Source organism: Ahaetulla prasina, chromosome 2 (assembly GCF_028640845.1).
Source record: "Ahaetulla prasina isolate Xishuangbanna chromosome 2, ASM2864084v1, whole genome shotgun sequence".
Lineage (NCBI taxonomy): Eukaryota > Metazoa > Chordata > Lepidosauria > Squamata > Colubridae > Ahaetulla > Ahaetulla prasina.
This window is the reverse complement of record NC_080540.1, coordinates 192178998-192206845: the sequence shown is the minus strand read 5'-3', so window position 1 is coordinate 192206845 and position 27848 is coordinate 192178998. Positions and strand designations below refer to the sequence as shown.

Here is a 27848-nt window from a genome sequence, read left to right as displayed (position 1 = left end):
CAGACCATTCTGAGCGTAACTGCCTTTTCCAGTGAGTTTGATTGCATGACCTGGCTGAAACAAATAAGGCAGAATTTTGTGAATGCAATATTTCTGGTTTTATATGCTCCAGTACTTGCTTGTTTATCATCTTTATGGTACAAAAAATATGTAGGAGTCTTCTCCAGCGCCACAGTTTGAACAACTCAATTTTCCTCCTTTCTTCTTTTTTGTCAACTATGGATAGCTATGGGAAACACAGTAATGAATAGAATAGAAAAGAATAGAATATTTTATTGGCCAAGTGTGATTGGACACACAAGGAATTTGTCTTAGTGCATATGCTGTCAGTGTACGTAAAAGAAAAGATATATTCATCAAGAATCATAAGGTACAATACTTAATGATAGTCATAGGGTACAAATAAGCAATCAAATCATATTAGGAAACAGTCAATATAAATCGTAAGGATACAAGCAACAAAGTTACAGTCATACAGTCATAAATTGGAATGAGATGGGTGATGGGAATGATGAGAAGATTAATAGTAGTGCAAGTAAATAGTTTGACAGTGTTGAGGGAATTACTTGTTTAGCAGAGTGATTGATGGCGTTCAGGAAAAAACTACTTGTATCTAGTTGTTCTGGTGTGCAGTGCTCTATAGCGTCATTTTGAGGGTAGGAGTTGAAACAGTTTATAGAATAGAATAGAATAGAATTTTTTATTGGCCAAGTGTGATTGGGCACACAAGGAATTTGTCTTGGTGCATATGCTCTCAGTGTACATAAAAGAAAAGATACCTTCATCAAGGTACAACATTTACAACACAAATGATGGTCAGTATATCAATATAAATCATAAGGATTACCAGCAGCAAAGTTACAGTCATACAGTCATAAGTGGAAAGAGATTGGTGATGGGAATGATGAGAAGATTAATAGTAGTGCAGATTTAGTAAATAGTTTGACAGTGTTGAGGGAATTATTTGTTTAACAGAGTGATGGCCTTCGGGAAAAAACTGTTCTTGTATCTAGTTGTTCTGGTGTGCAGTGCTCTATAGCGTCGTTTTGAGGGTAGGAGTTGAAACAGTTTATGTCCAGGATATGAGGGATCTGTAAATATTTTCACGGCCCTCTTCTTGATTCATGCAGTATACAGGTCCTCAAGGGAAGGCAGGTTGGTAGCAATTATTTTTTCTGCAGTTCTAATTATCCTCTGAAGTCTGTGTCTTTCTTGTTGGGTTGCAGAACCGAACCAGACAGTTATAGAGGTGCAAATGACAGACTCAATAATTCCGCTGTAGAACTGAATCAGCAGCTCCTTGGGCAGTTTGAGCTTACTGAGTTGGCGCAGAAAGAACATTCTTTGATGTCCTTTTTTGATGATGTTTTTGATGTTAGCTGTCCATTTTAGATCTTGCGATATGATAGAACCTAGAAATTTAAAGGTTTCTACTGTTGATACTGTGTTGTCTAGTATTGTGAGAGGTGGAAGTATGGAAGGGTTTCTCCTAAAGTCTACCACCATTTCTACGGTTTTAAGTGTGTTCAGTTCCAGATTGTTTCGGTTGCACCACAAGGCTAGTCGTTCGACCTCTTGTCTATATGCGGATTCGTCATTGTCTCGAATGAGACCAATCACTGTTGTGTCATCTGCGAACTTCAGTAGCTTAACAGTAGCTTATGTCCAGGATGTGAAGGGTCTGTAAATATTTTCACAGCCCTCTTTTTGACTTGTGCAGTATACAGATCCTCAATGGGAGGCAGGTTGGTAGCAATTATTTTTTCTGCGGTTCTAATTATCCTCTGAAGTCTGTGTCTGTCTTGCTGCAGAACCAAACCAGACAGTTATAGAGGTGCAGATGACTCAATAATTCTTCTGTAGAACTGTATCAGCAGCTCCTTGGGCAGTTTGAGCTTTCTGAGTTGGTGCAGAAAGAACATTCTTTGTTGTGCTTTTTTGATGATGTTTTTGATGTTAGCTGTCCATTTTAGATCTTGCGATATGATAGAATCTAGAAATTTGAAGGTCTCTACTGTTCATATTGTGTTGTCTAGTATTGTAAGATACTAATCTGCATTTGTTTATGAGACTAATATTCTTTTCCGTATGCGATTCATGCTAATCTTTGCAGTGCAACTCAGTGTGAACTGATGTTTCATTTCTGGACTGCATTCACTGCTTTGATCAATCTGTGATCCTAGGAAAGTGAATTCTTGCACATGTTCTATCTCTTAATTGTCAGTTGTTATTTTGACATTTCCATTCCTAACAGTGATCATGAGCTTGTTGTTGCTGTTGTTGTTTTTTGATGTTCAGGAAGAGGCCGTATTTGTTGCTTTCTTTAATTCTTTTGATCAGATGTTTCAGGCCTTTGGTTTCTATCCTCCAATTTTTACTCCAATTTATGATTTTACAGATTCTTGTTTCCTCATGATCACTTTGACATGAAAAAGTGCAATGTTGCCACAATTTTTTTCTCTATCTTGAACCAAGCAGTGTCTCCATATCATGTTGTACAGAAACTGCACCAACTTGACCAGATGTGTTTGCACTCTGAGGTCTTCTAGAGGGCTCTCCACAGCTTGCCGTAATTGACACAATAAAAGGCTTTCTTGTAGTCAGTAAAGCAGATGCACTTTCAATTTGTTAAGATTTTTCCATGATCCAGCATAGATTTGCAATGTGGCCACTAAGACCATGATGCCTTCTGAGACCAGCTTGAACATCTGGTAATTCCCTTTTGATGGTTGACATTGTTGTATGATCTTAAGGAGAATCCTGTTAGTGTGAGGGATGAAGGCAATAGCACAGTAATTGGAGCAATCCTTGGAGTTGCCCTTTTTTAGCAATACAATGAACATATACATTCCTGTAGCCATGTGTTTGTTTCCCACGTTTTTGGCAGACGTTTGTGATTGTTGTGGATGCCATAAGCTTCAGCAATTGCAGGACGGTATCAACACCTGGGGCCTTGTTTGGCAGTTGGCTCATTGCCCACACAACTTAAAGGGTTTTCTATTTCTGTTTCTTTATTGCTGGCATACAGCTGTTCTGTATATTTTTGCCATTTGTTTTTGACCCTTTGTTGGTCCGACAGTTGTTTCCCTTGCTTGTTTTTGATGAGCAGTAAATGGTGTTAAAATCCTTTTGACTTGTGCAAATGCATTCCTAGTGTGGCCCTTCATGCAGTCCTCTTCTAGCTGCTTGCAGTGCTGGTCTCAGTAAACTTTGTTGTCTTTCCTTACTACTCTGCATTCCATCTCATTGCTTCTTCCTGTTTGCCTGCTGCTTTGGCTGCTTTTCTTTGCTCAGCTGTCCTAATGGATTTATCTGAGAGTCACTTGTGCTTTTTCTCTGGCTTCTTGTATGTATATGTGTTCAATTGCTGTTTCAATGATAGTCAGTTGAAATTCTTGTCACAGTTTGTCGGGCATCTTCTCAGTTGTATTAAAATTAGTTTTCACCTCAGTTGCATACATGGAAGGGATTTGGATGATGCCAAACCTTGTTGGTGGTACTGTCATTTTGATGTTGCGTTTTGTTTGCACTGAAACAAATTCTTAAACTGTTGCTATTTTGTTCCTCTTTGCAGGTGATCGAAATGGCAAAAAGTATTCTGGATTCTGGGGAAACACTTCCTGTAACTTTGATTGGAAAATTAATTAAATATCAAATGCTTTGCCTCAAACAGAAAGATCTTCAGAGAAGGATTGCTGAAAAGAAGGTAGCTTAGTTCCCAGCCTATAAACACCTACCTGGGAATAAATCTTACTGGGTTCTTTATCCCTTACTTCTGAATAGACATGTATCTGTTTAGACTCTTATTGGGACAGAAGAAAAACAGTTTTGGGGACAAAAGAATCTTTTTTGCAATGTTTTTTTTTATGTTCCTCATATATAAAGCTTTAAGCTTAGTGTAGCCCCGCATTGCTGGAAATTTCCTGCTTGTATGGTATACATTAATACTTTGAATTGATTAAAAGTTGCAATGAGTTAGTCACAGAGCCTTTTAAAAAATTAAAATAAATCGCCAAGATCAATAAAGGACGGGATTTGGCAGCAGTGATGTGTGCAAAGCCAATTTATTTTTGATAGCAAAGCATCAGAGCAATCTGGTAGCAAAAACATCTGCATATTAGAACTGATGGAAAATATTTGTAACTTGGGTGGTAGTTATTGTTGGCTGGTTTGTTTTCTGAGCTTGCTGTTTAGCTTCCAATGTTCCGGCACCAGGCTAGGTAACTTCCTCAATGGGATTTCACTTGAAGTATCTTGTTTCAGTTCTTCACCACTTTTATTGATCTCATGTGGTCATGCCGTATGATCTGTTTTGTGACTAGCTGGTCATTATGTGTGAAGGTCACCAAGTGAAGAGATGGTCAGTACCATCGTTGGTTGGTTGTGGATTGATATGGCTCCTTGTATCAATTAGAGCATTGATATAGGTTTGTGAGCCACCATTATTCCCAGTGGTTGTAGAATTCTGGCCATAATTTCTGATGCTCCTCTGACATTTGGTAAAGTTTATTTCTGTGTTGGGGTTGGCTTTGCGGTGTGGTGGGGTTTGGGTGATTGCATTGGAGTATGAAGTTTCTTGGGTAGTCGTTGCGGAGAAAGACATCAAAAAAGTGTTTTTCTTCCGCTTTTCTTAGTGTCTCGGTGCAGTAGTGTGTCCTGGCTCTTTTGAAGAGATTATGAATGCAGCTCTTCTTTTGTGCAGTGCGGGGGTGGTTGCTGGCAAAGTTGAGAATTTGATCTGTGTGAGTTGATTTTCAGTAAATGCAGGTTACTAGTTCACCACTATCCAGTCTTCTTATGTCAGCATGAAGGAATGAAAGTTGCTGATCCTTTTCTTGTTTCTGTGTGGCTTTGATGCCTGTGAATATGTTACTGAGTAGGTGGTGTGCTTCTTCCAGCTTGGAGCATTCAATGATGGCAAAAGTGGAAATGGTGGCTCATAGACCTACATCAACACACTCACAAGAACTGTCTAAAACTAAGGACAAAATACAGGAGAAGAACAGCAACGTAACCTACACGATCAGTGCAACAACTGTATCCAATTCTATGTTGGACAGAAAGGATGACAACTGAAAATAAGAATCCATGAACACCAGCTAGCTGTCAACTGACATGACCACAAATCCTTGATCTTGACCCATATTGACATCAGGCAACACTAGCTTGACTGGGATGGAACAAAAATCATTGGCCATTCCACCACATGCCATGCATGTGAATTCATTGAAGCCTAGTATTCAACCAACGGATCTATCGACAAACATGTCGATTTGGAGGAGGCTACGAACCCATAAACAGCCATATTAATCAAGCAGCCAACCAACGAAGGCACCAACCACCTCTTCACTTGTTGGCCTTCACACATAATGATCAGCTGGTCACATGACAGGTCATATTACATAATCAGCCAGTCACACGACTCACCAACCACATGAGCACATAAGATCAATAAAAGCAGTGAAGAACTGAAACAAGACATTTCAACTGAAATCCCGCTGAGGATGTCATCTAGCTTGATACAAAATGATCGGAAGCTAAATACCAAGCTCAGAGAACAAACTACCACCAACATATCTGAATATATCAGGTCATGAAATACTGAACTAAATGAACCTGTGACTTCCTTCCAGTGCCATGGTATCTTCTCATCTGAACTAATAGAGAACTGGAAATTCTTTTTAGTGTATGTGTGCATTTAAAGTATATTTTTAAAGATATCTTTGGTTTTTTTTCTGCAACAATCGTTCCTTTATTCAATTTTGCAATAATTTTTTTTAGAAATAAAGCTACATAGACATCTTAATAATAAAATTGGTATTATATACTAGCTGGAGTTATGCTCCATTTTCCACATTTTCCATAGCATTCCAACAAATGAGTCAACTGCCAAGGAAAGTATATTTCAGTATTCTGTAGGAAGAATATTCTCAGTGACAGTGAGCAAGATCTCAAACATTACTCATTTGCTTCATATTTGTTTTAATTTTTCCTTTCTTTCGAGATACCGATGGTAAAATTACTTTTTCCATATAAGCATCCTCTATGATTCCATATAGTAATTTGTCTCTCTGTGACTATAAAAAAGGGCTGTAATTGAAATATGGCTTTGGTTTTTTTTTTTTAAAAACATGGATTAGATTTTTATAACAACTTATAACAACTTTTATAACAACTTATAACAACTTATAACAACTTATTAACATTTACAAGAGCATAGTGATGCAATTTCTCTAATTTAACAGGCACTAGAGGAGCGAGACAAGGAGAAAGAAGAGAAGGGGAAAGGAAAAGGAAAAGCTAAGAAGGAAAAGGAAAAAGAGAAGCCTGCCAGTGCCAAGGCTGGAAAAGGAGGCAAAGGAAAGCGGTCTACTGATTCACCAAATATATCAGCAACAATTGTTAAAAAGGATACCAAACTTAAAAGACGTGGGGAAGAAGACGAACTTGACAAATTCATTGGTAGGTAAAAAGTGCATTATTGTATCCCCTCCTAAAGTAAATCTTTCCATTCCAGGCTTCTTTCAGATTGTTTCATACATTATACAAGATTCACAAGTCTTAAAATAGTTGCAAGTGTTTAAGTTACTTTGAATGTCCATTAGGCAAGATGTTTAAAGTTGAGAGAAAAAAGGTCTTTGTGTATGGAAGGAAAGGTGATTAGTAAATAACCATGTTTATACTCATTTGCATTTTTACACGGAGTGAAAAAATCTCCAAATGTGCAAATTGGGCATTATCAGGTAGAACAACTGAGTTCCACTTGGTAAAATCTTTTCTATCTTATCTAAGATACAGAGATCCCAGCAAAGCTTGCAAATATTATATAACTTTTTCTCTCATGAATAGCTAATGTGCTGTTGATATTTCAGCTAAATCAATAAATGACAGCATATGCTCAAAGGTGACATTTTAGGATTATTTCATAAAGTCCAAGAAGTATGTTCATAGTAGATACAGTTCTCAATCATAAAATTTCTGAATACGTGAACCAGAAAGATATTCAGTGAATTGAAAAATATCCTAAGCTTGCAATTTTATTCAGTCCTTAATTTGGAGTTAGCCCCACTGAAGTCAGTGTGATTTGGTTTTGAGTAACGTGTGTAAACCAAAAATGATTTCATGTCTTTACTGAGCTTTACATCCCTATACAAACAAAACTTCTTTATATTATCTTCCATTGGGTATAATGTTTTACAAGCCAACAAAGACATAATCATAGCTTTTTGTTCTGTGTTTTGGGGGACACCAAGCATTGCATTGTAATAAAAATTCCCATCAAGCTGTTCTACTGTCTCAGTAATTTGAGTTATGAATTCTTAAATTAGTTTATTAAATTTAATTTTCTATTCTAGCCCATCTACTTTCTTTTCAATTTTTAACCATGGCTGTTTCTATTTTTGAGAGTTAGTGAGACGTGCCCTAACCATATAGCAACTAGAGTGATAAAATTTTCTATATGATTATTGAACAATAATATCAATCATTTCAGTGGAATATGTTACCAGGTAATATCTGGTATTTATTATAAATGAAAGAAAAATGTGAACGAGTGTAAATGAAACAATAGTACAGGTATGAAATGCTACCTTATAACCTTCCTATGACTTGTAATAAAAATCTAGCCATTCTTTTGTGATATACAATTTGTGGCAGCAAGCCTCTTGAATGTCCTCTTCTCAGAGTTCAGATTTGCCCCTGCTTGCTGACCTTTTGCATGGCATTAAAAACCTGGTTTTACCATCAATCCTGGGACCTGATAGTATGATGAGCCCGTTTCCTAGTTGTATTGAGTGGAGGATGTTGTGAGTTGCTATTTTATGCTATATATGTTATTTACAATTTTGATTATTTTTTTTTATTTGGATTTTATCTGTTTTAATTGGTAGCTGCCCCAAGTCATGTACTGTACATATAGATGATCATATAAAAAAATAAATGTATGCAACACATGAATATATACTGTATGTATATGTACATGTATGTGTATACGTATACATGTACATACATGTACCTGACCATCAACTGAAGATGCCAATTCAGATATCCCAACCATATATCTTAATTAAAGCATAGGGTTCTATGTGATGTTTCAAACAGATGATGAACCAGATGATGGCGCTCAGTATTATTTTATAATTACTGGTTTTTACAATCCTCAACTTTTACCTATACTGTCTGATCTGGGCATCAATATTGGAAGCATCATTCAGATTTCTTCTGACAATTATGAGCCGCTCCAGACCTATTTAGAAACAACTACTTTGCAGGAAGAACCATCTCTTTCATCAGAAGGTAGGCTATTAATTATTACAAGCATTTATATTTTTGAAGTAAAGTATTTATAATTTTTAAAAGATATGTACTTATTATTGATCTTTCTACAGATTTGGGGTCTGTTTCCTTGGGAATGACAAATAATAGAATTTAGTGATAGAGGTATGTCCTAAAGAGAGCAAAGAATAGGCATTAGTGAGAGATAAAGTCATGTCTTAAAAGATAGTGAGGGATCATACTAACTCCTCATCCATTGATAAAATAACAGAAATATAGTCAAGTGATACAAGTAAGGTCTCCTGCAAGATCTACACTTTTTACCAGTTTTTTTTTCCAGGTTCAATTCAAAGTGTTGGTGACATTCTTTAATTGGAATATTCTTTATTGGCCAAGTGTGATTGGACACACAAGGAATTGTCTCTGGTGCCTAAGCTCCCAGTGTACATACAAACATCAAAGTGATAAGTCATAGACCATAATCATAAGATACTGTTGTCTGGATTCAAGGTATGGCTTGGTAAAAATATACAAAAGAACCAGAGATTGCCTTTTAGATTACCGTTTATTTAGCTGAACAAAGATGGGCCCTGTTGTGTCTGCGCCCCCCGAACCAAGCCCCCTGCCAGAAAGTGAGGGGGAAGGGCCATCAGGACTTACCTCGGGAGCACCGGCTTCCCTGGCTCAGCTCCAGGAGCCAGAGGCAGGCCAGGTGGAGGAGATAATGAGGTCTCCGTCCCCTGACTCTACCCCCCCCCAGGCCATGCCTCCAGACCCAGCTGATGGCAATCAGGCCTGGCTGGACCCTAGGTTTCATAGGCAGGAGAGGCAGGAACAACAGAAGCAGGGGTGGGGCAGGCCTAGGAAGTGCTGAGTCATGGAGCTACACCCCACAGGATATAAAACCAGCAAGGGCTGCTATGCCTCTTCGTAGCAGGTAAATCAACTGCTTAACTAGAGCTGAAGTACTGTTTGTTTCTGGGTGACTCATCGGCATCAAGGGAGATAACAGAGTCACTTGGCAGATGCTCGCTAGTTTGCTGCCAGAGTTGATAGTGCCGGCTAATTAAGCCATTGCTCGGACGGAGGCGAGGAGGGACAGAACAGGCCCCTCTAACAGAGAGGAAGTCCCGAACACACAGAGATTCTTATATTTATACCTTTTCTTACATTCCACCCAGCCAGGCTGGCATATAAGAGATATAGAAATCACCCAGAAAGTCTGGCACACAGTACATAAGATATCAAGATGTTCTTAATACATATGAAAATTCTTTAGGGACACTAGGTAATCCCTGGCATCTCAAGACATTGGGTGTACCCCCCAAAACTTCGTTGCTTTTTCTTCCTTTCGCCAGCATCTCAGTTACATTTTTCTTTCTCTTCTTAAAATAATTTTCACAGTATGCATTGTAGTCAGTAGCGCCAGTAGTGAAGTAAAATACAGGATGACACTGATGTTCTATTATTTCATTGGAGGGAATAAAGCTGGGTTTCCATGCATAAATTTTGAAAGTTTATGTGCCATTTTAAAAAAAAGTACTGCAGTACTACAGGTGAGTGCATTCCAGTGCTTCATCTTTCTTTATATCATCTTTCTTTTATAATTAAATGGGTTTAAGACAATTTTTTTAAAAGTGAGTTTAATGTTAATAGGAGAGGAATCTTAAATTAGTAGCAGGAGTGAATAAATCTTAGTTTTCTTTTTCACCAAAGTATATTTCATTTTAGCCATGGTCATACAAATATAGCACATTAATCTGTTTCTGATGCAATTCAAATTGTAGAATCTGAAAATAAAAAGAAGCAAAAAGCAGATAAAGACCTGGAAACATTCTGGAAATATTTGGAGCCAATCCTGAACAATGGAAAACCAGGATCAAATATTTTTCAGATAGCTAGACTGTATCACAAAGTCCAGGAATCTTCCTTTCCTGTGGACTGGAGCAACAATGACTTGATGGTTAGTAACCTGTTCTTATACAAAAGAGAATCCTTGTTGGGTTTAAGGACATAAAATGTTTCAACATTTGTCTCAAATTCAGGTCCATCATTCTAGCAACTTAAACTTTCTTTGCTTACTGGCAATGGCCATATTTCCTGGGGAGTAAGCATTTTAAGGGGAAATGTGCCTGTCATTGTGGCAGATAATGGGTTAGCGGAAATAGAGTTCTGGAATTTTGCTGCTTCTGATTTGTTTTCTCTAATGGACCAAACTATATGGAAGAGGTTAAGTTTAATTTCTCAAACTTTGCACACTCCACTGATGTTCATACCATTGAATAATTTTTGGCCATGATTATTGACCTTATTTTTTCCTGTGTTTTTCCTGTGTTCTCATATACCTCTTGATAAAGTTTATTGTCAAAAAATTGCTTGACATAATAGGAGAAAATAATGATAAAGATGGATTACAGTATTTAATCCATCAAAGTGAAATAAAATGTTTGAAAATGTTCCAAAGTTTGTCTGGACACAGCTGGAATAAGCATGTATAACCAGATTTAGAAATGTAAATGGTACAGATGGGCAATCCAGAAGGAAGGAACTAATTGCCTAAGAATATTTGTGATCCTGTTTGTTCTCCTGTAAGACCATGTGCATATTTCCTTTACAAATCAAAATAATTCCCCATGAGAAAATTCTCTACAATGGATGTTGGGGGGGAAATAATTTTTAGCAATGATCTGAGAAGATTGGATTCTTGAATTATAATAGATTAAAGAGACAGCTGTGTACAACACTAATGGATGGAATAACTTTTTATTGTAATTCTTCCAAAATAAAAAAGGAATATTAATAATTTAAACCATTCAGTCTGAAAGCACAAAAATCATATTTCATTATATTGTTCAATTGGATGCATATTGTTGCTAAAATTTTTACTCCATTTGCCTGTTACTTTTACTTAAGTATTCATTTGAGTAGAACAATAGAAAACTGGGATGTAAATTCAGTCTTTATATTTCTTTGTCTTCTATTACATAGCTTGAAACTGGAACAGACATCTTTGAAAATGTTGCATGTTTAATGTATGATTGCCTGGATTGGAAAAGACAATACCAGAACTACTTGAAATCGACTAGATTTATTAATGTACCTGTGGTAGAAAAGAAGAGTAAATTAGAGGTTTGTGGTAAATAGCCAAACATATTGTAATATTCTATGTAAAATCTGGTATGGAAATACATTTTGCTTAAAATCCCACCATTTGGATATTGTTAAGACCTATATCATAGTTCAGAGCTAAATCTAGTGATGGAGTAATTACTGTTGAATTGCTCCTTCAATTTACTGGATATTACTAATAACCTGCTAGACTGCCAAGATATTTATCTATCTTATTATTACAAAATTAATATAGCAGCATATGCCACAATGATAGGTAGTGTACAGACAACAGATAAAGAAATAAAAACAATGCCATCAATCCCCATGAGAAACATTCAACTAAAAAATACTTTAAAAAATAATTTATATTAAATAAAGGAATTGGATAGGCTATTAAAACCAATAAAAAAAGTTAGCCCAAGTTCAAATATCTGGGAAAAAAGGGATTTTAATACCTTTTCTGAAGCTCAGCAGTATGAAGGGAATCTGCATTGGGAGTAAGCTTTTCCACTGTCAAACAGCCACCACCAAGGTCTGCTTTGGGTTTCTGCCTTTCTCATTTCTCAGGCTGGGACACTGAGCAATGAATCACAAGTATATTGATGATACATTATCCTAAACTGACTGATTGCTTCTCCCAGCAGTTTTACCTAGATGTCAAATAGCAGGAGGGAGAAAAGTGAGCCATAGCAGTAGCTATAGTATGGCCATTGGCAGGATCACTTCCCCAGCCAATAACTATTGACTAGAGCTGCTGTGTTATGAAGAAGTTGAATCACTGCTGTGTTATGAGGAAGTTGAATCCCACTTCCAGGTGTTCCAGGAGGAAACCATAGTCAATGCAGTCATATAATGTTAAGAGGTCTAATCAGATTAGAGTGAGCATATTTCTTCCCTTTTAGTCCAGGTAAAAGTCATTTGCTAGAGCTAACTTTGCCCAGTTTTGAACCCTGACAAGTGTTAATTATAGTTGAATCAAGATATGGCCTCTTCAAGAGCAGATGCTCTGTTGCTTCTTTGAAGGAAGCCAATACCATGCATTCTTTCAAAGAAAGATCTTAAATCCACTTACATCCCTCAGTGTGCCCAGAGCGGTACTTGGGGTCTTGCCCACATAATTTTATTCTTTTATTTCAGCTGTAACAAGGTTAAAGCATAAACATGGGTTATTTTATTCTAATTTGTTTTATTTCACTAGGTACATATGACTGTTCCAGTTACTCCTACAAAAAAAAAACTGGCTGTAGATGAGCCTGTGGCACTCCCAGTTTTAACTGCAGGTACATGTAAAGAAACTTGAGATATTGTGCAAAAATTATCAGAACGATTCTTTTTCATTGATCTAGGAAAGTATATAATGTAACATTGTGCAAATCTTTGGTGATAGCCATGGGAATATTTCTGATTGTCTTTTCATTCCTGGGTTCTCTATATAGTTGTATATATGTATTAACATGACAGATATTCTCAGCATTTTCTGTCCCTGTTGCCATTGATCATTAACTGCTGAAAGTATTTTCTCTAGCTTTATAAGTATAAAGCTTTATGAAGATTACTGACATACTCCAGAAGGTAGATGATAAATCTGAGTCCCTTGACGAATGTAATCCCTGTTCTTCAATAGGTACTGACTACTTATATTTCCTACTTAACCGCAAAATGGTTAAGAAGTAAACCCATACTCCTAGAGCTCTGTGAGGTACTACCAAATCCTTCTATGGATGACTAGAACATACAGCTTGCATATTAAATAACCAACATGCTTATGTGTGTTGTCGGGTACTGTATACGGTATTTCCAGGCTATTCCAAGCCAGAGTGAGTACCCATTATAATAATAATTTCCTAATCTAGCTCTGAGAGAAGGTAACTGTTGGCTTTTAACTATACACCATTGCACCAAATTGACCCTGCAGTTAGGAAGTGAAAGTTAATTTTTTTTTAAAAAAATTGAGGGCTGTTCATAATCAAACAATGAAAAAACAATCCCTAATAACAAGATAAACATTGGCAGATAAACAGCAACTGTGACACTCATTGAATTTAAGATGAAATGATTACATTTAAAATGCCCAGTTGAGCTGAATAATTCTCATAATGAGTTTGGCACTATAGAAGTATCTGTACGAAAAAAACAACCCTGAAGTGCCATACCAGGGATTGTTTTCTCATTGTTTGATTATGAACAGCCCTAAAATTTTGAAAAGTAGTAGTATATATAATTATTTAGAATAAAATTCATATGTACTTTTGGAAAAAGCAGGATCTTTTATAAAGTTTCTGAAACTTAATCATTCCAATCACCCAATTGGATAGGAAAGGATCAAGTAGACATGGTGTGTCTCAGCTCTTCAAGAACCTTATAGATCTTCAAAAAGTTGAAGATAGAGGCACTGATTTTGATAAATTATGGCATTTAAACTGGAATAAATGTGAATTATTTTGTTCACAAGATTTCCTGCAAATTAATCACAACTGACATCCATGATTTCTGTCCTATTTATTTATTTGTTTATTAATCAAATTTATATAGCTGTCTATCTCAAGGGAAGTGATTCTGGATAACAATTATATTAGTTATATAGTGTCAGCCCTATGAAATAAAGAAACCAGTGCAACATAGGTCAATACTGCTTTTATTCTAACAGAATCTTGCAAGTTTGAATGTGCTTTCTGCCTCCCTCCGTTTATTTATTTATTTTTAATTTATTTTTTAATCAAAAAAAACCCCATATACAAATCTTTTTGAACAAGATATCAGTCAGGTACATAATTAAACACATTTCAAATTTCACTCCCTCATTGTATTGTTTATCCAATATTTTCCCTTCCCATTTTAAAATTTTATTATTTGCACATTTCTATCAAAACATCTGTTCCACCACTTTATCCTGAATACTGTTAAATCAGGTCTAGTTCCTGCATTTTTGTCCCCTTTCTTGCCCCTCCCTTTTTCATTAAACAAAATACAACAATACTTATCCCTAATTTATCAAAGACAGACCAGTAACAAAACAAAACAAAAATAAAATGAGAGCAAGGTAATATCTATAAAAATCCCTCCTACATTAAATCTCACCTTAATTTCAAAAAGGTCTCCCATCACTTATTATTTCATAATCCCATTCCAAATAAATAAATAAATAAAAATAATGAACAAAATAAAAAGAACAAGATGAAAAGGAGTGAACATATCTTATTTCTCACATAATTTCATACTTATATTCAGATATTTTATTGGAAGTTATCTCAAATTATTTCAATTTCATTACATATGCTTAGAAACGTCATATTTCTTTTTGACTTATTAAATTTCTTGTTGCCCCCTTCCTCCTTTTCTCAACATTTTTATAATCTTCTAATAATCTTTAATACACATTTTAATTTTACATCATTATATCATGCTTTTTATATTCTTCCCTATCATTACTGTAAGCAGCTCTTATCTTTCCTAAAATATTATTAATATTCCAGTTCTGTAATCATTTCTTGTATTTCTTGCTTAAACGACATTTATATACTTCTCTTGTTGTCCATTGTTTTCTACTTTATTCTTTGATGTTATAAGTCTTAAAGGTCAGCCATCTGGTTGCAGAAATCCTCCTCTGAAATTGTTCTGAAATCACAGACATTTCCCTCCTGTATTTCTTCTTCTGCCTTTAGGTGTCAGTCTTTAGTCTACAGTTGCAATCCACAATTAACAAAGTGTCCATTTTAGAGCTGCACCTTTTTTTCTCTTTGTTTCAATTTGTTGCCTTTTTTCAATCCTGTTTAAATAGTTTCATAGTAATCCTTTAAATCCAAATTTATAAAGTATAGAGGAACTGGGAAATGTAATTAAAATCCATTTTTAAAGTCTTAATTAAGTCCTCTCTTTTTTCTTCTTGCTTATAATCTTTAAATAATCAATAAAAGCTCCCAAAATTCTCCAAAGTCAATTTTAATTAAAAGTCTTATTTTTCTCTATTTTCTCTATTCACCAGGGCTCTAGACTTAGTTTCCAAGCCAACTTTCATCAGGTTTTAGGTATCATTAATTATTTCCTTCTGTTTTCATTTCCTGTTGCTGCTATTAGCCGCTATTTCTCAGTTTTTCTTTAAAAACTTGTTGGCAAAATTACTCCAAGTGCCTCTTCGTGAGCTGGTTTTAACTCACCCAGCTTCAATATCTTGTTCAGTACTTATGCTTTATCCTCCTGCCCGTTCTTGTGGCCTTCCTGACTTCAGGCAGCTGGTGATAGCTGCGGTCCACCTCGCTGGGTTGAGGGAAAAAAGCCGGAGCTACAGGGAATTTGCAGCTTCCCTGTTCACTCCAGCAGCTCCCTCATTCTTCACTGCCCCTGCAGGGTAGCTATGGTCCGGACCTGACCCCCATATCGAGGGGATTTTCGGTGCTCACCCCAGAGCTCTTGGGGTTCGCGTCCAGTCTGTCGTGACGCTGGCCACGCCTCTCCTCCCTCACTTTATTTTTGTATGACTTAGGGAGAGGCGTGTCTGAGGTATTTTCTATAGTTCCTTGGAACTGCTCAAATCATGGCCATTGCTATGATAGCAGTTCTTTTTCCTTTCCTTCAATGCTATTCCCTATGCTTTTTGCAGATTGTTACAAGTTTTTACCACGTTGATAACAGGACATGGATATGGTGGTTTCAGTGAAGTAAATTTTCATTGCAGCAATGATTAGCATGAATATTTGCTAGTATTGCTTGTTGGTTTCTCATCCTCTTAGAAAAAGCAAGAGGCAGTATGACTTGAAGAAGGAGACTTCATGTAGGGTAATTGAGTCAGTAGACCAACTCTTTACATTTTAAGGATCAAGCAAAGTATGAGCAGGGTCACCGGTTATATCAGCTGAAAATATCCTCAAATCAGATGATGTTTAAATTAAGAATGTACCCAAAGAGGTTTCAGGCAATCACAGACTAAGCATATCATAATCTTTCAAGAGTTTGTACTGCTGGTTTTCCATCATAAGGCTCACCATTGTGAATCAGAGTCTTGATTTGATGCCTTGCACACCTTCAGGAAGATTTTCTTCCTTTTGTTGTTTAATATAGTTGTTTAAAGAATTATTGTCTGTAGATTGAGAGAAAAACCTTTCAGTTACTCAAACAGAACGTCTCAAACGAAAGGGCTATTGCAAAGGGAATCACTTCCTTATTTTGAGAAGTAGGAATATTCACAGCTGTATAATATACTCAGATTGTGTTTATTGGTAGTTCTGTATACCTAAATGTTTTAACACAGAACACGATGTAAAAAAGATGTTGAGACTCTAGAAAGAGTGCAGAGAAGAGCAACAAAGATGATTAGGGGACTGGAGGATAAAACATATGAAGAACGGTTGCAGGAACTGGGTATGTCTAGTTTAACAAAAAGAAGGACTAGGGGAGACATAATAGCTGTGTTCCAATATCTCAGGGGCTGCCACAAAGAAGAGGGAGTCGGGCTGTTCACCAAAGCACCTGAGGGTAGAACAAGAAGCAATGGGTGGAAACTGATCAAAGAAAGAAGCAACTTAGAACTAAGGAGAAATTTCCTGACAGTTAGAACAATTAATAAGTGGAACGACTTGCCTTCAGAAGTTGTGAATGCTCCAACACTGGAAATTTTCAAGAAAATGTTGGATAACCATCTGACTGAGATGGTGTAGGGTTTCCTGCCTGGGCAGGGGGTTGGACTAGAAGGCCTCCAAGGTCCCTTCCAACTCTGATGTTATGTTATGTTATGTTATGTTATGTTATGTTATGTTATTTTTAATTTTATTTTTATTAAAATAGTTCTATTATTACAGATGTAGACATGAGATACTACAATGATCTCCTGAGTTGTGTCCCTGATGAGGTGGTTTCTGTTGCTTTATTACTGGAGTGCATGTTGCAGCAGGTAAGCAAACATAGACTATACAGGTAGTCCTTGAGTTACGGATTTAATGGAGCCTTCCAATTACATTCTCCTTCCATTTATGATTGTATGACTGTAATTTTGTTGCTTGTTTCCTTATGATTTGTATTGACTGTTTCCTAATATGATTTGATTGCTTATTTGTACCCTATGACTATCATTAAGTGGTGTATCTTATGATTCTTGATGAAGGTATCTTTTCTTTTATATACACTGAGAGCATATGCACCAAAGACAAATTCCTTGTGTGTCCCATCACACTTGGCCAATAAAAAAATTCTATTCTATTCTATTCTATTCTATTCTATTCTATTCTATTCTATTCTATTCTATTCTATTCTATTCTATTCTGAGGATTCATAAGAATGACTTGAACATGATCATTCCCTGCTATCACCCATGCATTCGCTAATCAAATGTGCAGGTCGTTATATGCACATGAGGTATCTTAGGGTGGGGAAGGCCATATGAGGTCTAATTATGGAACAGGTCACCTGCTTAAGACTTCTTTAACTCAAAACAGGATAATGAGCCACAGTTTGTGTTTTGCAGTTTCTAATTTCCTAGAAAAAAGTTTTAAAATGAAGGGGGAAAAGCAAGAGCAGTGAGATGGAGAACAAACAACAAAGGGTTAAGTGTTAACAGGGAAAAGCAGCTTTGCCTTCCAGGTCAGATTTCAAACAAGACAAAGCAGCTTCCTCTGCATCACCCTTTAAACACTTAATCCTTCGTTGTCTGCTCTCCATCTCAATGCTCATGCTTTTCCCCCTTCATTTTAAAACTTTTTTTTCTAGGAAATTAGAAACTGCAAAGCACAAACTGTGGCTCACAGAAAGGCAAAAGGTGGGGAAATGCTGCTTTGCCAAGGTCAGTTTGCAAATGGCTGCTCCATGTGACCCAGGAAGAATGGGGCACAGTCTGAGTTCTGCAGAACTCTGGAATGTAAGCTAGGCATTTTGAGGGTTGGAGATGTTTGTGAGGATTCCAAGGAAAGGTAGCAGAGTACAGGGGTATCTCAGAGTACAGGGGTATCTTGAGGGAGGCCCAAGGCAGGCATCCCTAAGGCACCCCATGCACATTCAATAACCCCTGCGTTCGTTTAATGCATGCATTGGGGTTATCTAGGATGAAGGCTCGTTCACTTAAGTTTCAATTAACATCATCCCGCCTTACGACCGAAATAGGCAGGCTCCTTTACTGTTGTAAGTCAAGGATTACCTGTCTGTGTAGATTCTCAGTCATCCAAGTCATGGTTGTCCCAAAGGTGCTTTTTCAAGAGGCAACTGGACTTTCTGTTTTTTTCTTTGAAGATGTTTCACTTCTCATCCAAGAAGCTTCTTCAGCTCTGACTGGATGGTGGGGAATGGAAGGATTTATACTCCTTGCAGACAGTTGGTCATTTGCATTCTTTTAGCGAGTTGTTAAAGTCACCTGGAGGTTTATCTGTGTTGTCAGGGTCACCTGAGTGGTGCAAATGGGTGTGGAGCCTTCTTGGAACTGCTGAAAGGACTGTGTTGTAGATTAGAAATAGATGATGTTGTATCCCTCCCACACTGTTAAGAGAAGGCCGTTCAATTTTGACATAGATGGACTTTTTGACCTCTTCTTCCATTCCCCTCCGTCCAATCAGAGCTGAAGAAGCTTCTTGGATGAGAAGTGAAACGTCTTCAAAGAAAAAACCAGAAAGTCCAGTTGCCTCTTGAAAAAGCACCTCTTGGTTGAGGATTACCTGTATTGATGGTACAAGTTCTGTAACTGTAACATTTTTAATAACTCCTTCAACATATTTTTATCCGAGATCATTGGAATAATGAAATAAAATATTTATTTGTGCTAGGTTGTTGCATCAGAAGAAAATCTTACACCACCAAGTCTAGTGATTCCACTGCCACGTGAAGATGGATTGGATCATACCATTGCCAGTCATATTGTTTCGATTCTTCCTTCACTTGCCCTTCCTGAGAATGAAAAAATGGTTTGTATTGTCTGATTTAATACTTTTATGAAAATGTAATACTTCTATAAAAATTAGAAACAAGTTTTTAAATGCAAGCTTTCTTTTCTTTGACAGGAGCTATATAATTCCTTTTATCCTGAAAATGATGAAAAAGTTATGGCTCCCAGAGGGCCTCTAATATTAAACTATCATGATAATTTGTCTCGGAAGCTACACGGCCTAAAGGTATAATATAACATTTGTCAGTTTTTTCCCTTCAATAATACAAAAAAAGAGAAATGAAAGAAAGAATACTTTATTATAAATACGCCAAATTCCAAAAGAATGCATAAACTGTAAGTACCTTCAGTTCTCTGCAAAGACAAAATGTGTGCTCATATAAATCTAATAATAAAATTATTCCATGTGGTTAGATTCCCCAGTGTAAAATACTAAAATATCTCATAAGTTGCTTTTAAGAACAGTTTTTAATTGTTTTTCTACTTTATCTTGAAAATCGAGACAAAAGCTAAAAATCATGAAGATCAACCAAGAAAAAAATAAAAAAGATACTTAGTGTATAAATATATATTGATTTTAAGAATAAAATTTAACTATACTTTTTAAAGATCCAGGTTCAAGACACAATATTTTAGCAGAAATGTTAATTGATACTAACAGTAAATGATTACCTAGTTTAAACAAATGTATGCATGGGACTTTGTGAAGAAGTATGACAGACTGGAGACTTCTCCCTGAAAGTGGAATTTACTACCATGATACAAACTGAGGACCAGTAAGTAAACAAAGACAGGATGGGAGATGATACATATGTTTTCTGGACAACTCCTTCTTATGAGCCAACCACATGAAAGCAGTTTTCTGCAGGCTGCACACCAGGTGATGAAGGAGTTAGTCATTTTGCTTGCAATCATAGCAGAGCTTTTTAAAGGACCTAAAGTTCACCAAAATCACTGTCTAATCTCTTTTGGAAATTCCCTGTCTTAATGTTGTGAGAGACTTTCAGAATTACAAGCTGGAAAAGTCAACAGATAAAACTCTTCAACTCTGAACAGAAGAAAAATTAGCTGTAAGCCTAAGAACATAGAGAATTTGATAAACAACAAGCTAAATAAGATTTTCACCTAAGAAAGTTAGAAACAGATTAAGGGCCCAGTTAAATTTGGAATGTTGATTTTTACCATAAAATTTTGGGGTGGACTATACGAAATAAATAGTTTCTTGTGGGAAACAGATTTTTAAGGCTACCTTGGTTATTGTATATCATAAAAAGATAAGTCTCTTTATGATTTTAGAAACTGATCATAAGAGGCTACTAAAGATTTCAAACGTAAGGGGGAAAATACAAGCCTGCTCTTAATGTTGTTTAATACCGCCACTTATAAAATGACACAAAATATTATTTGAAAATTAAAGGATTCTTTGAGGAATGGAGCTAGATGTCAGCCCTGGAGGCCATTTTTTTCTTTGGATCTTCAGGGCTGCCACACTTGAAGATGGGTATCCTGTGGAAACTGGGAGAAGGGTTGGATGGCGACGGGATAAGATGTATAGCCATAAGAACAACATTCTTTCACTGGGAGTCAAGGATGTTCAACCTGCATCTAGAGAGGCGTGACTGGGAAACTACTCTAGTTAGGATGGTGACCTGATTGGACCATGTGATGGACATGTGGGTGCAGGGGAAGGGGCTTGGACTTTCCTTTGGGTGGGGAAAACCCGGGAGACTTCAGATACGGGTTTTCCCCAATGTGCTAATATGGCATCTCTAATAAAATGGAACTTTGAGGAAATGCTGCCTCGGATTCTTATTTGGTTGGGGGTATTACTTGAAACCCTGACATTAGAAATTAATAATTACAATTTCAATGATGTCAGCAATGATGTCTACTTCTATGAATAGAATATTTCCAAAAGATATTAATGAAGAAATGTTTTGCATCCTGACTTTCTTAGCATCCCCTTAGGAAACAGACAGTTCTTAGGAAAATACAGTACTAACTGGAGGATTTGTTGCTACAAGTCTCAATAGCAAGGCTGCAGGAGATAGCAGAGAATAAGGCAAAACACAAAACCAGGAACTATTTGCAGATAAGCTGGAGGAATTCAGATGCTCCATTTATTTATTTATTTATTTATTTATTATTTACATTTCTATACCGCCCTTCTCCGAAGACTCAGGGCGGTTTACAGCCAAGTTAAAAAGACATATACAAAAATTAAAATTTAAATTTAAAAATCTGAAACCATAAAGCCGAATATTAAAATAACAAGTAATAAAACCACTCAATTAAAAATTACTCTTAGGCCAACCCTGCTCGGTGAAACAAAAAAGTCTTGAGCTTGCGCTTAAAGGCCCGGAGATCAGGAAGAAGGCGTAGTCCCAGAGGCAGTTCGTTCCATAGGGTAGGTGCCCCCACAGAGAAGGCTCTTCCCCTGGGGGCCGCCAGCCGACATTGTTTAGCTGACGGCACCCTGAGGAGACCCTCCCTGTGGGAGCGCACAGGTTGATGGAGGCTATTGGCGGCAGTAGGCAGTCCCGTAAGTAACCTGGTCCTATGCCATGGAGCGCTTTAAAGGTGATCACCAACACCTTGAATTGCATGCGGAAGACCACCGGCAACCAGTGTAGCTTGCGTAGGAGAGGTGTTATATGGAAGCTCCGAGACACTCCCTCTATCCCCCGCGCAGCTGCATTCTGTACCAGTTGAAGTCTCCCGGTGCTCTTCAAGGGGAGCCCCATGTAGAGAGCATTGCAGTAATCCAGGCGGGAGGTATGAGGGCATGAGTGACCGTGCATAACGAATCCCAGTCCAGGAAGCTGGCGGATCAGGCGAACCTGATAAAAAGCTCCCCTGGCAACAGCCGTCAAGTGTTCTTCCAACAACAGCCATGCATCCAGGAGAATGCCTAAGCTGCGAACCAACTCCCTGGGGGCCAGTGACTCACCCCCCACAGTCAGCGACGGAACTAGCTGACTGTACCGGGACGCCGGCATCCACAGCCACTCCGTCTTGGATGGGTTGAGTCAAAGTCTGTTCGTCCCCATCCAGACCCGAACGGCTTCAAGGCACCGAGACATCACATCGACGGCTTCGTTGGGGTGATCTGGGGTGGAAATGTACAGTTGAGTGTCATCAGCGTACAGCTGGCAACTCACCCCAAAACCACGGATGATCTCCCCCAACGGCTTCATATAGATGTTGAACAGGAGGGGCGAGAGAACCGACCCCTGTGGCACCCCACATGTGAGGTGCCTCGCGGTCGATCTCTGCCCCCCGGCCAACACTGTCTGCAAGCGGTCGGAGAGATAGGAGGAGAACCACCGAAAAACGGTGCCCCCCACTCCCAGGCCCCCCAACCGCTGCAGCAAGATACCATGGTCGATGGTATCAAAAGCCGCTGACAGATCAAGTAGGACCAGGATAGAGGAACAACCCCTATCCCGGGCCCTCCAGAGATCATCAACCGATGCGACCAAAGCCGTTTCCGTGCTGTACCCAGGCCGGAAGCCGGACTGGCACGGGTCTAGATAAACAGTTTCATCCAGGTACCGAGGGAGCTGATGTGCCACAACACTCTCAACAACCTTTGCCACAAAACGAAGGTTAGAGACCGGACGGTAGTTCGATAAAATAGCTGGATCCAGGGAAGGCTTCTTGAGGAGGGGTCTCACCACCCCCTCTTTCAAGGCTGTGGGAAAGACACCCTCCTTCAAAGAAGCGTTAACAATTCTCTGAAGCCAGCCTTGTGTAACCTCCTGTGTGGCCAGTACCAACCAGGAGGGACACGGGTCCAATAAACATGTGGTAGCATTCAGCCCTCTCAGTATCCTGTCCATGTCCTCGGGAGTCACAGAATCGAATTCCCCCCAAATAATATTCTCAAGAGCTGCCTCCGCCGTCCTGCCCGAATCCACCCAATCAGCGTCCAGCCCGTCCCGGATCTGAGCGATTTTATCGTGCAGATACATTCCAAACTCCTCAGCATGTCCTTGCAAGGGATCCTCCCAAGCTCCCTGGAAAAGCAGGGAGCGGGTCACCCTAAACAAGGCAGCTGGGCGGTTATCTGCCGATGCGATAAGGGCGGAAAAGTATTCCCGCTTTGCCGTCCCTATCACCACTAAGTAGGCCTGAACATAAGACCGTACTAGTGTTCGGTCAGATTTGGAACAGCTGGCCCTCCAGTTGCTCTCTAGGCGTCTTTTCTGGCGCTTCATCTCTCTCAGCTCCTCAGAGAACCAAGGAGCTGGTCGAGAACGGCGCCGGGTCAGAGGCCGCAAAGGCACGACACGATCCAAAGCCCCTGCCGCCGCCGTTTCCCAGGCAGCGACAAGATCTTCGGTCGAGCCGTGAGCCAGATCCTCAGAAAACAGCCCAAGCTCCATCAGGAACCTCTCTGGATCCATCAGGCGCCTGGGACGGAACCATCGATCCAGCTCCGTCTCCCTGCGGTGTGGGTTTACTTCTATTTGCTTCTATTAAGGGAAAATTTACTGTGTGATTCAATTCCCTTCCTGCTAAATGTATGCAAGTCTGCCAATCTTTAGTCAGTTCAACATCTTGCTACTTGATTGCAAGTTGCACACTTTAGTGGGGTGGAGAGATCCCAGGAGGAATTGCTGGGGAGGACCAAATGGGTGCCTGAAGCAGCGTGGGTCTGATTCCAAGGGCATGAAAGAATGACAGGTGTGGAACACATTTGACAAGATAAAGTATTAAATGTGGAACTACAAATGACAGGTCAAGAGAATAATTTGAAAAAGAACTCTTTATTGAATATGCAAAAGAAACTGGCTGATATTTTAAAAATTAAATATGAAAAACAAATGATAAGCTAAGAGAATGACCTGGAAAATATTTTCTTATTGGATCCTCAAAAAAGGCTTGTTAAAACCTTGAAGAAATCTATGGAATGGGATATAGAAGAATTGAAGAGAAATTAAATCCTATGATAATATCTGGTTGAATTAAAGATTAAAACTGTTAAAAGTACAAGGAAGGAATATAAAGTTGACTTATTTGTTCAAGATTTAAATAAAACTTTTTTTAAAAAGTTCTGGCAACCTTTATGGACACCAAGATTCAAATATTGATGTTTTATGGATTTGCTTATCAATATGGTATAGGATATGGGATGAAAAGTAACCTTATAAGAGGTGAAAAGTTATTAAATTTGTCTATATTCTAAAATCTAAATAATAATAATATTATATTTGTCATGAAGGTGGGAAGTAATTTCTTTATATACATATTTATTTTATCTTTTTTCCTGCACTTTTTATTCTTTTTCTCTTCTTTTTCTCGAAGTTTAATTTGTGTTAGTTTTTACTCTACAGCCATCTCTGAAGGATACCATGGTCGATGGTATTAAAAGCTGCTGAGAGATCAAGAAATTCTTGCAACTTGTTTATTTCTAAAATCTTTGCTTATAAAACATCAATAGGCAATCCTATAGTAACACAAAATATTATCCAACACAATCAATCAAGATTGATCTATCACTAGCGTATGCAATACATATTAACCCTGTGTTATTAAAATATGTAGAGCTAGAGATCAGGTTTTTACATTTTCATTTTCCAAAGTGTATGTTTATAGAATTGTATACTTTAGGACATCAAATATAAATCTGGTCTTGCTTTTCAAAAAACTAAGAAGCAAAATGAGTATGTGAAGCTTTTGCTAGGCATAATGCATCTGTGTTGCCTTATCCCCTCCCCTGGAAGCAGCAGTGTCATTCCAATGCCCCAAAGAGATAGAGAAAAAAGCAAAAAGCACTTGTTATGTTCCCCAGTATAAAAAGTTGCTCATTCCTCCTTTCAATAGCACAGTCAGTGAAGTTTCATGTTTCTCTTCACTTAAGGTAAAAGATGGTTTAGACCCAATAAAGATTGAAGAGGAAATGATGGAAAAGCTGCCTTTGATGGAACTTCTTAAATTCCCTCTTCCATCACCTGCAAACAATACCAAACGCCTTGCCAGGCTTCATGAACTCATGCACTATTGTACTGATGGTAATATTATTCTTTTATTGGCTTACTGTTTCCAAAGTAGTCCAAATCTTTGTTATATTGAATTTCTACATGCTCTGGAAAGTAGAATAATTTCCTCCTTTATTTAGTACTTTTTTTTTTTTTTTGCTTCTGGGAATGCATTGGTTGGAATAAATTTGAATCAGCCATGAATGTTAAATAGATTTCTGACAAAATAAAAAGTGGATGCAGGCAATTTAAACAGACATTTTTCTTTCTGTGGCTTAATTTTCTTGTAGAACATATGAATTGGGCTGAAGTAGAACGAGCTTTTCGAGTGTTTACTTTTGAAAGTTTGAAGCTGACAAAAGTCGATAACTCTGGGTGGCTTGAAAGTTCTGGCAAGATGCTTGGTGGTGATGATGAGGTGTCTTATATCCCATGGGACAATCCTGCTAGGTTTGCTAGACAACTGAGACAAGAATTAATTTGCAAAAAGGTTTCTAAAGAACTTAATCAGAATAATTCAGGTAAATAAATTTTAGATGTATTTTGTGAATATATTAAAGCACAATGCTTATAATTTCTTGAATTATTGTTGAAAAATTATATTGTAAGGAAATCAGAACATACTGGCATTTTAACAATTATGTTCACCAAATGATATAGCTTCCAAAATTCCACACACAACCATAGAACATAGAATAACAGTGTTGGAATGGACCTTGGAGGTCTTCCAGTCCAATCCCCTGCTTGAGCAGGAGACCCTATACCATTTCAACTGAATGATTATCCAGTTTCTTTGAAAGCCTCCAGTGATGGAACACTCACAACGTCTGAAGGCAAGTTGTTCCTTTGGTTGATTGCTCTCATTGTTAGGAAAGTTCTCCCTAGTTTTAGGTTGCTTCCCTTAATTAGTTTCCATCCATTGTATCTCGTCTTGCCTTTTGGTGCTTTGGCTAATAGACTTTGACCCCTCATTTTTGTAGGAGCCCCTCAAATATTGGAACACTACTATCATGTCTCCTCTAAGTGAAAAAAAATGGGAGAGCTTTCAAGATGGCTGCATTGACTACAGAGAACATGAGACTGATGAAAAACCAGCCTAAAGATAAAAAAAAGCAGTTTGCAAGACAATGGTGCAGAAAGATAATTGCCTAGCTAAACAGGCAGTATTAGGACTGGGAAACTAAGCTGAAAGAGGATTGTAAGGCAAGGTGGGGACAGATTTTGGAGTATTTGTATTTGAGTTGACACAATCAGGAAACAGACAGAAACGATGGAGCATATTACACTACTTTGCAGGTGGAGGGATCATATTTTAATTGCTCCCCTGTAGTAAAATTTTAAAATTATAATTCAGCATAACAAAGTATTAGTGGAGCAATATTTTGCACTTTAGTGTACAGAAAGCTGAGGAAATCTTGACACAAGGTACAAAATCAGGGAAGGGAACTAGTTTCTCAGAATTTCCACTTCCTCTTGGAACAGTAAATTACTCATGAGTAGACACATTTATTTGTAGGAATAAAAATAGAATATGTTTCATTTAATGATCTTGATAATCATTTGTTAATTACTTGTTGTAGAAGATGTCAGACCAAGACAGATCAGAAGGAATCTGATGGCTTCTTTTTGAAGCAGCACATTAAAAGCTTTCATGAACTGCATGGAAAAAAGAGCTACACGAAAAAAATGTGAGCTGCAATTGTGATGAAGTGAGCTACATCTCACAAGAGTTTATGCCTTGTAAATGAAATGTGTCAGCCTGAAAAGGTGCTACCAGACTCCTGTGTTTTGTTTTTTACAACATAGATTAACAGGATCTAGGATGGTTCAGGAAACTTAGGCTGAAATATCCATTCAGCTATGTGAAGCTCCATTGGATGTTATTTTTTTAAATATTTATTTATTTATTTATTTGTCAATCATATATAAGATAACAGGTAAAAGTATAAGCATAATTTGGATACATGAAAAGAGTAAGTAAGTAAGTAAGTAAGTAAGTAAGTAAATAAATAAATAAATAAATAAATAAATAAATAAATAAATAAATAAATAAATAAATAAATAAATAAAAAAAAAGGAATATTAGGACAGGGATGGTAGGCACACAGGTGCACTTATGCACGCCCCTTACAGACCTCATAGGAATGGGGTGAGGTCAACAGTAGACAGTTTAAGCTTAAAGTTTTGGGGGTTTGGGGAAGAAACGACAGAGTCAGGTAGTGCATTCCAGGCATTGACCACTCTGCTGCTGAAGTCGTATTTTCTGCAATCAAGTTTGGAGCATTTACCTTGAGTTTGTATCTATTATTTGCTCGTGTATTGTTATGGTTGAAGCTGAAGTAGTTATTAACCAGCAGCATAAGAATTGTGAAAGTAAAAGCAGATAAACAGCCTTGTATGTTTCTCTAAGCTTTTTGAATGAAATGCAAAATAAAATTTATTATTATTATTATTATTCTTGTTCTTGTGATTATCATTATCAGATTCTTTTTGGGAAATGGCTACAGTAGGGACTGAAAAGAGAAATTATTTCTGAGCAGACACATATTTTTATTTATTTTATATATATATATATATATATATATATATATATATATATATATATATATATATATGTATAT

The 27848-nt window shown here is 37.5% G+C and overlaps 1 protein-coding gene across 1 annotated transcript in view; it reads left to right on the top strand.

Moving 5' to 3' along the window:
- The window catches only part of SPAG17 (sperm associated antigen 17), a 110457-nt gene that overhangs the window by 8745 nt on the left and 73864 nt on the right, over window positions 1-27848 (top strand). Inside the window, exons 4-14 of the mRNA XM_058166149.1 lie at window positions 3575-3706; window positions 6246-6462; window positions 8101-8295; window positions 10062-10237; window positions 11263-11403; window positions 12584-12665; window positions 17178-17269; window positions 19125-19262; window positions 19359-19469; window positions 25110-25260; window positions 25518-25748. Of these exons, the coding sequence (XP_058022132.1) occupies window positions 3575-3706; window positions 6246-6462; window positions 8101-8295; window positions 10062-10237; window positions 11263-11403; window positions 12584-12665; window positions 17178-17269; window positions 19125-19262; window positions 19359-19469; window positions 25110-25260; window positions 25518-25748 (1666 nt within the window). The remainder of the gene's footprint in view (window positions 1-3574; window positions 3707-6245; window positions 6463-8100; window positions 8296-10061; window positions 10238-11262; window positions 11404-12583; window positions 12666-17177; window positions 17270-19124; window positions 19263-19358; window positions 19470-25109; window positions 25261-25517; window positions 25749-27848) is intronic.